The sequence below is a fragment of the Sylvia atricapilla genome, chromosome 10, assembly GCF_009819655.1.
Source record: "Sylvia atricapilla isolate bSylAtr1 chromosome 10, bSylAtr1.pri, whole genome shotgun sequence".
Lineage (NCBI taxonomy): Eukaryota > Metazoa > Chordata > Aves > Passeriformes > Sylviidae > Sylvia > Sylvia atricapilla.
In genome coordinates, this window is record NC_089149.1 from 1,876,495 (window position 1) to 1,886,113 (window position 9,619).

Genomic DNA, 9,619 nt, shown 5'->3' on the forward strand with positions numbered 1-9,619 from the left:
GAGAGGTGGGGTGAGCTGAGAGCTGCTGGGAAGAGGACAAGTGTGGATGTCTGGAGAGTTTCAGGTTGGATATCAGGCAGAATTCCTTCACTGAAGGAGTGGTTAAGCACTGGAATGGACTCCCCAGGCAGTGGTGGAGTCACATCCCTGGAAGTGTTCAAACAACACTGGATGTGGCACTTTGGGATATGATTTAGTGGGCTGAAGGCTGCATTTGCTGATCTTGGGGATCTTTTCCAACCTCAACGATTCTGTAATTCTATGATCAGGAAAATGAGTGTACTTTTCACAGAGTTCTCTGATGACAGAGTGTGAGAACAGCAGGTAAAAATATTTTGCACTTAATTCCTGTTCAAAAGCTGCACATAAAAATTATGGGGAGAGTTGACATTTCCCGACTTTACTTTTCTGACTTTCCTTGCCTCACTCTGTCTATCTGGAGAAAACCCAGGGAAAATGCCAAAAATACAGTTCAGTGATTGCTCTAACAGCCAGGGAAGGAGAACATGGAAAAAGGAGGAGGGATGGGAGGAGGAGGAGGACAGGGAACTGTCTGCCCCGGGCTTCACCAGACCACTGGGACATTTCAGCATTAAGCATCTTCCCAGTGGCAACCTAAGATGTGCTGAAATAAATGAAATTTCCTAAATGAAATGACAGTTCACTCCTTCTTCTTAACTATTCATTATTTCTTTTTTGCTTGCTCCAGTCCTCTCCGATGGCATTTGCATTACAATTATTCAGCGAGATAAACTCCCGGAGGGGGGGAGATGTCGCAATTGTCGTGGGATGGATCTTTTCCCACCTCTCCCACCTCGCTGGCACAGGCAGGACACGGAGCGCTGACACATCTCTGGGAAAAGGTGTTTGTGCAGGTCCTGCTCAGCCAGAATATTGCAAAACCAGGTCTCACTGCATGGCCAAGGGAGTGGAAACTTCCCCAGCTGATCCCGGTGCTGCAGCTCATTATTTATTTAGGAGTATCTGCATTTATATGAAAGACGATCCCAGTGACGCTCGTTTGGCAATTGAAGATTTCTTGGGGAATAGAGGCCACGGGACCAGGGCTGCTGCAGGGGGCTGTTTTAGTCCTGGGATGGATGGAGGGGATTGGAGAGGAAAGGTTTGGGTTGGGAAGGGACTTTACAGCCCATCCAGTGTCACCCCTGCCATGGGGACACCTTCCAGTGTCCCAGGCTGCTCCAAGCCCTGAACAACTTGGCCTTGGACACTTTTAGGGATGGATCAGCCAGAGCTTCTCTGGGCACTCTGTGCCAGGATTTCCCCACCCTCACAGGGGAGGATTTCTCCCCGATATCCAGTCCTGATGCTGAACTGAGTGTGGGGCTCTGAAGTATTTTGGTGCCACTGAAATACATCTGTGATAAGGAGGAGCTTTTGGATATCAAAATTAGCCAAAATTTGGATAGCAGTTACCTGAGAATATTGGCTAGCACAGCTGTAGGCAGCTGTGGAAGGTTTGGGCACGGGAAACACTTGGAATTTTTTGGTGTGTCTCCACACCAAACCTGAGGCAGCACGGGCTGCTGGGTGTGGGTCCCCACACCTCAGTACCAGTCTGATTCCACTTGATTTCACCTTTAATTCTCATGCGGGGAGAAATATTGGAACAGGAAATAAAAAATGTGTGGAGAAAACTTCTTGGGTTGTATTATTGACCTGAAATGAAATGCCAGACGTGTCCCAAACTTCCCCTGAGCAAGGCACCGTTGTGTCCATGCGTTGAATTAGTTTGCAGCTCCTTTTATTTTTGAGCTGTTCCTTTATAAATCACTCAATCTCTGTGCATTTGGCAGATAATTACTGCCTCAGTGAGGCTTCTCTCTTGTGCAATTTGTGGCTGTGGGAAATGCAAGGAGCTGCTGGAAGCCCTTTCCTCTGCCAGCCTGATGGGTGAGGCTGTTGCTCCCCATCTTTAATTACGGTGCTGCAATCCCATGCCAGCCCTTTCCATGCCAGGCTGCTTTATCCTGAGCCCGGCCTCACTTCTTTCCTGTCAAATTCCCCATGGTGAACATTTTACCTGCATTTTCTCCCCATGTTCTTTTTTTATTTAACTGCCTAAAGCTCCTAAAAATTCACAGAGTGTAACTCCTCCTTGGCGATGACCTTGAAATGAAGAGATATTTGTGATTTACTCCATGATTGCAAAGCAGAGATAGGAGCTGCCAGAGGAAATAACGGGAACAGCACCCTGGCTGCCAATGGATCTGTTCCTGACCCTGCCACAATTTACCTCCATTTCCTCCCTCTTTGCTCAGTCATTGTAAGAAAAGCAGAATCCTTTTTTTTTTTTTTTTTTTTTTTTTTTTTTTTTTTTTATTATGGATATGCCAGATTTACCCTACTTTCCGTCATGTGGATATTTCCCTTCTCCTCTTTGTCCTGATTCCTGACTTCTTTCCTCTTGCCCAAGCATATTCTGGCCCTGAGATTCTTATTTTGATGCAGAGAGTGAATGGTTTTAATTTCACTTTTAAACCCAAACCAATGTGTGTTGGTGATTGAGGAGGACTATAACTTACATTAGGCCACATTAAACCATTTCCATTGCCTATTTCGGGCTTGGACCTCCTAATTCCAATAAAAAGGAGGCCTTGACTTATCCTGGCTGTACTGAAACCCCGGGATCAGCAGAGTTTTATCAGCTCTTACCTGTCCTGATGGAGCAACTGTTGAAATAAGGGTGGAGCAGGCAGGGATGATGACAAGTGGGAATTCTCGGAGTTAATTCTGACCTCCACCCGTGCATCAGAGCCTTCCAGCCAGGGAGTTCCCGTGGAAGTTGCCTGGAGATATTCTCAGGATTTGGGCTCCTCAAATTCAGACAAAAGGCTGCATCTTGGAGGGAGTGTGAAGGACGAAGTTGGTGGTGTTTGAACCAAGGGGCTGTGTTTAGTGCAGGCTGAGTTTTCGTTGTGTGAGGACACAGTGAAGAGGAGCCCATTTCCTTTTCTCCTTCCCTGGTGGAGTCGTGGGCCAAGCTCAGATCCAGCCTTTGGAGCACCTCAGGAGGCATCAGACCGCCCTTGTCAGCTCACAAACACGGAATTTGCTGTTGCCTGGGACTATTTTCCCTGAACATTTCCATAATTTCAGCTCCTTGATTCCCTTGACTCCACCAAGTTTGCAGCAGGGCTGCTGTGGGTGGTTTGATGCTGGATGTGAGAATCTACACTTCAAGAGGAGTCCAGCTTTGCTCCTGACTCCTCAGTTTTTCAATTTGTGCTAAGATTTCAGGGTATAGCTGGTGTTTGAGGGGAAAAGAATCAAAATTATTTGGCTGGGGGTGAGAGGACAGGGCTGCTTTTGCTGCATGAACATTGATCACTCTGTGTGATTAAGAGAAAGTGAATTATTCTGCGTTCTGTGATATTTCATTTACAAATCTGCCTGTTCTGCTTTAATTTCATTGCTCAGCCTGGCACGGGGCCGCTCATCCACGTCTGTGCCCTGGGGTGCAGCAATTCATCTGGGAGAATTGTTCCAATTTTGGCTCTCACTGGTGCTGCACGAGGGTAATTTGCTGTTTCGTGTGGTTTTGCTGACTCTTCTACACCTGCTGGGCATCTTTTACCATGGCTTAAGTAGTTACGTGGATTTCTTCCCTAACTTCCAAATAATTGGGGAATTAAATTTAGATGCAGAGCATCCGAAGTAAGAATTTTAGATTATGGCTGAATCAAAACGGTGATAAAACCTTAAATAAAAAGAACAAAAAGGAGCTTATTTAAGATCTCAAACTTTCAGAAGCACGGGTTTTTTTCCTGGAATTCTGAGTAAATTGGACACTCAGGTGTGCAGGGGTGCTGGTGCTGATCCTGATCCCTGCGTTCCCTGGGGAACAGCACTAAGGAAAAGGTCCTTGGGAAACTGTTTTTAATAGTTTTGGGGTCAAAGCTGCCCGCAGGGGCCTTGGGAGGAAAGTTCTGGAGGTTCATGGCCTGGGCACGTTGCTGCGTTGTGGCCCTCAGTAATGGATTTGGGAGGTGATCCATGAAATTGGCCAGGAAACCTTGATGGCAGGATAAATGGGAGCTCTGATGGGATGAAATTAAGAAAATGAGTTTTAAACAAGAGGTGTATGGTGCTGGCCAGCTGAGCCCCAACATTTCTCATCCCTTAAATTAATGGGCAATTTGTACTTTCAGGGTCAATGCAGCTGGAATTGGATCGTCTCCTGTTCTGCTTTTGTTCCCTTTTTTCACTGCTGGATTAGTGGTTCTGTTGGCTCTTTTTATTTGGCTTATTTTTGGTTTGAACACTTCCAGCTGCTGTGCCACAATTAGCCCAGTGGAGCAATTAACTACAATTAACACAGAGATATAATGAAGCAGTAGAAAAGAGTGTTTTATAAAGAGCCTGACATCATAAGCCTCACAAGGATGCTGTCAGCCACGTACTGGGCATACTGGTGTGTTAGTGGGAGCTCCAAAAATCCCACCCTCCCACCTTAGTGTGCATCTGTGATCCCGTGGAAACCTCTTCCCACTGTCCAGGAATGGTTTGGGGTTTTTTTTTTCACCTCAAGAAAAAGGATTTCAGAGCTGGAACAGTTTCCCAAGCTGTGGTGTGGTCTCAAGCTGTCAAAAGTGTAATCTCACCTCCTCTATCTTTTAGCTGGGAAAAAAAAAAAGCTTCTGTTCCCTGCTGAGGGCCAAAAATCCTTTGAAGTCTCCTGCTGGAACCCAGTGATTTGGAATATTAAGTAGGGAGAGTTATTCCAGTTTTTCTGGATGCAAGGAGGAGTGGAAAGGGCTGGGGGAATCTCAAAAGGTTTTTAGCAGAGATTTGTTTTAGCAGCTTCTTTCCTTCCTGGTAAATACCTATTGCCTAAACCCTTTAAAATTTAGTAAAGGAGGAGAAGAATTCACGCAAAAAAAATGACTTTTCACTGGGTTAAAACTGCAGGGACCCTCCCAAAAAAGCACCTGCTGCTGTTTCCCTGCCACTTCCTGCACCTCCCAAAGCCAAACAAAGGGAACGGGCACAATAAGGAAGAAAAGTGCTTTGCATGGATCCCACCATGGGAGGGCAATGGGGATCCTGAACAAAGCCACTTTGTGTTTGCCAAGGGAAATGTTTAAAGAGCAATATTCCATTGGGTGTGTGCTCCTGGAGACGGGAGCTCCAACCTTCACGTTCCTGTAAAAAACCTCCTTGTGCTCTGAACGTTGAGTTTGGTGTCATGGGGGGGAAATCCACTCTTGAAGGAACTGAAAATGAATGGGAACAGGACTGATGAGGAGGTGCCCTGGCACTCACACCATGATATTATTTAAATATGATAGAATTTAAACCCGCTTGGAGATAAAATTTATACCAACTTGCTGAGTAAATAGTCTCAGTTTTTTCACCTCCAACGTTGGGATTATAACTTTTAGTCTATTCTACTGACACTTTTAAGAGGAATTGTCACAGGCTTTGGCATTTTTCATCTCCTCCAGTGCTATGTTCATTACTCAGTGTGATTACAGCTTGGCACCTCGTATTTGTAGGTTCCCGGCTGTGATAAACTGCCAGGACAGCCCCTGTTGGAGCCCAGATCTCTTAGATGAGCCCTCAGCACACTCAGGTATTTGTTAATGCCTTCTTTTGAAGCAGATCAGGTTTTTTTTTTTTTTTTTTTTTTTTTTTTTTTTTTTTTTTTTCCCAGAAACAGGAGCGATCTTGAACTGGAATTCATCCCAGTTCCATTTGAAGGATTCTCAAACCTTGCCCCAAAACATTCACCACAAAACAATTTGTCTGCCACAGTGCCAGCCTGGCCCACACACATCCAGGATATTTATGAATGAGTGGAAAACACAGAAGAGCTGAGTCATGCAACCAGAGGTCATTTCTGAAGAATAAAATTTTATTTTATTTTTTTTCTTTTTTGGCTGAAAAAACTGCATACACATGTTCAGATCTGTGCAACCTTCACCACATGTCTTCGTTTCCAAACCAACTTGTGCTTTGAAGCATGCAGGAGCCCACTGCAGCTTGAGAAAGAAGTTAAGAGGGGTTTTTTTTGTTTAATCTAGAACTGTGCAAACATCAGTGGAAAGCTATTTACATTTTGCACCTCTCACTTCTACTAACAGGAGCATCAGCTGGTGGAGATGTGCAGTGTGCAGCTGTAATTTATGATTTGGCATCCACCTTTGATTTGTGTCGAGTGAGAACCAAACAAACCTCCCATTGTTCCGAAACCTCCCCACAGGCAATGGTAATAAATCTAATTTCTCCTTTGTAAAGCAGACCTCTTTAAGCCTTCCCTGCAGGTATTAAAATATTGTTTCCACTCTGGATCCTCTTCCCCTGGTGCTGATTTGCACTTTGCTGCCTTGGTGAGTGGGAGCAGCAAGAAAAGATTATGATTTTCATCAGAGAAGGCAGGAGGGCACTGAGACAGAGCAGAGCTGCTTCTTCCTGTCAGCCTCACAAAACCGCAAGATGAGGTGGAGAACTTTTTACACAAAGCAAATATTTTTAGACCATCTGAACCCAGACGCAGGAACTTAGACGTGAAAAAAGCTGGATTTAAGTTGCATTCTCTTCCAAGTTCCTCTCCCATCCATGAAAGCCTGGAAGTCAATACCCAGCCAGACATGAGCTCTCAAATCCTGCTGGATATCCTCCTTTTTCCATCTCCTCTGACCTGGCCACTGGGCTGTGCTGGTAGAGCTTTGGGTGCGATGAGCCACCAAAAACAGTCTCTGCCAGAGTGCTTGGATGAGGCTGCAGGGAGTGGGAGCTGCTTGGCTCCTGTGCCATGCCAGGTGCCGTGTCCCATTCCCAGAGTGTTCATGGAGGAGGGGCTGTGCTCGTGCCTGGCTCTGCCCTCCAGCCCTGGAGGTGAAGCAAGCAGGGTTTTCCTAAGAGCCAAAAACTTCAGCGCGCACACAAATTCACAAAGCTGCCAGAGCTGCTGGGCCCTGCCGGGGGCTGCCTCAGTTCAGCACTGCTCTCTCAGGCTGGGACCCAAAAATCTGGGAGAAGAATTCCAAGGCCAGGCGGACGTGGATGGGCACGAAGACGTAGGCTGTGTAGACCACCATGGCCAGCACGGTGACGGTGATGGTGTGGAACATGGACTGCTCCCAGGGCTCCAGCACGTAGCTGCACGTCACCAGCTGGTACTGGTAGTACAGCCAGTACAGATAGTCCTTCACCCTCTTCACGTCCATCTTCAGCTCCAAAGGGCTTGGAGAAGGCCTGGAATGACAGGGAAATGGGGATTACAGCCATGGAAGCACCGCACAAACTCGTTTTCCAAGGTGTTGGTGCCACCAGCTCACCCGGAGCAAAGGGAACTGCTGAGTTCTGCAGCTGCTGCTCAGTTATTGGAGCTGTGTCAGCTGGGCATTCCCACTCCCCAGAAGGGCTGTGGCTGCTCCATCCCTGCAAGTGTCCGAGCTGGGATAGTGGAAGGTGTCCCTGCCCATGGCAGGTGTGGAACTGGAGGATTTAACTCCCTTCCAACCCAAACCTTCCTGTGATTCTATAAATTCCCACATCCCAAGTGTCTTTCCCTATTCATTCCCTGTGGAAATCAGGGAAATAGGCATTTAAAAAGGAAGGCTTTGGGCCAGCTTCCATAAATATTCCATAAATTCCATGTATGCCCCGGAATAAAGATGAGATTTAAAACAACTGCTCTGTAAAAACTCCTCTGCTTACTTTTGATAATCATTTTTTATTGTTCTGCAATTGTTGGGAATAATGAAAAGCCAAGTTATGAAAGAAAAAGGGAGAAAAAAATAATCTCCCATTGAGATGGATTTTTTTTTTTTTTTGCAGCTCATTCCAAAGAAATGAAAAAGGTTACAGATTAAAAGAGTATTTAATGGAAATTACAAGTCTAGGAAAGATTTTGCTCTTGGGTAATACCTTTATGCATTCATCGTCCCCAGCTCCACTTGGAAAAGACAATGGCTGAGCAAGAATGAAATAGGAAATAGGGTTTGCTTCCACTGTTCATCGCTAAATGTGCTTTTTTGGCATTTGAAACAATCTTTAGCTGCAGCTAAAAGCACATATTTAGAGAAAATAGAATGATAGTAAAGTGTGCAAGGCTTTACAGAGGGATTCTGTTATTTTGGGGTTTAAGGACATTCCCAGCAGATCAACCCACAGGGAATTCAGCCAATTTCCCTTCTAGGAAACCTCCCAATGTCCCATTTTCTTCTACACTTGTGCTGTCTGAAATGCCAGAACAGAGAGGCTTGGACACATCACATCCCTCCAGTCTGGTGTTCACAGTGAGTCTGAGGCCACAGAGCTTTGCTGTCCCTCAAAGCGGCAAATCCTAAAGTGGCACTGGGAAATTCACAGCCTGGGATTAAAATAATGACAGGCCACTGATACAGGTCAGAAATACCCCAATATTCAGTGTTTTCCTGCTCTGTTCTGGGGGGATGTGGGATTTACCAAAGGGAAGTTTGGCCCCTGAATTTTCCTAAAGCACTTCCTTCTTCCCATATTTCCTAGACCAAGAAAGTGCCTTCAATTTGGGGGACAGATCAATATTTGAAATTTGGCAGTGGCTGTCTCTGTGACCAACTTTTCTTGCAAGGGCTTCAGGCTGGGGAGAAAGGCACTGCTGCTCTCTGGCTGGGCATGAATGGAAGCTGATTCCTTTCAGATCATTTCTTTGAAGGCACAGCTCCAGAGTGAGAGGCCTTAAAGCCTTGGAAATATTGCAAAGCCTTCAATAAACCTGACCCAGCTGGCAAAGTGGGACTCCCTGGGAGCCAAAAAGTGTCTCTGGTTAGACTTTCTGCAAAAAGAGCAGCGTTTTCCACTGAGGGGGAGAAGGAGAAGGAGAAGGAAGGAGAAGGAGAAGGAGAAGGAGAAGGAGAAGGAGAAGGAGAAGGAGAAGGAGAAGGAGAAGGAGAAGGAGAAGGAGAAGGAGAAGGAGAAGGAGAAGGAGAAGGAGGAGAAGAAGGAGAAGGAGAAGGAGGAGAAGGAAGGAGAAGGAGAAGGAGAAGGAGAAGGAGAAGGAGAAGGAGAAGGAGAAGGAGAAGGAGAAGGAGAAGGAGAAGGAGGAGAAGGAAGGAGAAGGAGAAGGAGAAGGAGAAGGAGAAGGAGAAGGAGAAGGAAGGAGAAGGAGGGGAAGGAGAAGAGCCCTCTCACACTCTCCAGGATTATGGGATTTACACTGAGGTTAGGGCTGTGCTGGTTAAACTCATCCCTTCCGTGGGTAAATCCCTGCTAATCCTGACCCCTGCCCGGAGAAGCTGCGAGGCTGGAGCATTCCTGGAGGTGTTTAAGGCGCTCTGAGTGACCTCAGGTGCACAGACTTCTGTGCTTCTCCGTCCAGAGCTGGTTAAGGCCAGCCAAAGGCAGGAAAAAACCTCCCCAAGGCTGATTTTACTGCTATTCCAGGCTGCAGCCTCACCATCATCACTTGGAGGGCCCCATGAATTAAGGATGAGGCAGTTAAGATGATGAGCAGCCCTTGGGATTTAACCAAAGCCCTCAGCACCCTTTTTCCAGCCTGGGGATTGCATTTCCCTGCAGCTCCAGCACTGCTTTGCTTTGGTTCTCCCAGTAATTCCATCCCCAGGCGCTGAGACCTTCTGGAATTGCAGCAGGAACACGAGCTGCCTTC

The 9,619-nt window shown here is 46.4% G+C and overlaps 1 protein-coding gene across 1 annotated transcript; it reads right to left on the reverse strand.

The window, feature by feature from the left end:
• Positions 1-6,558: 6,558 nt before the first annotated feature.
• SPTSSB (serine palmitoyltransferase small subunit B) lies at positions 6,559-7,271 on the reverse strand. The gene has a single exon (XM_066326430.1). It carries the CDS (start codon positions 7,191-7,193, stop codon positions 6,957-6,959), a length of 237 nt encoding a protein of 78 aa, XP_066182527.1. The 5' UTR covers positions 7,194-7,271; the 3' UTR covers positions 6,559-6,956.
• Positions 7,272-9,619: the final 2,348 nt, after the last annotated feature.

Bases quoted from the DNA above. Each gene is read 5' to 3' on its own strand.
- SPTSSB (XM_066326430.1), bottom strand. From the start codon at position 7,193: ATGGACGTGAAGAGGGTGAAGGACTATCTGTACTGGCTGTACTACCAG.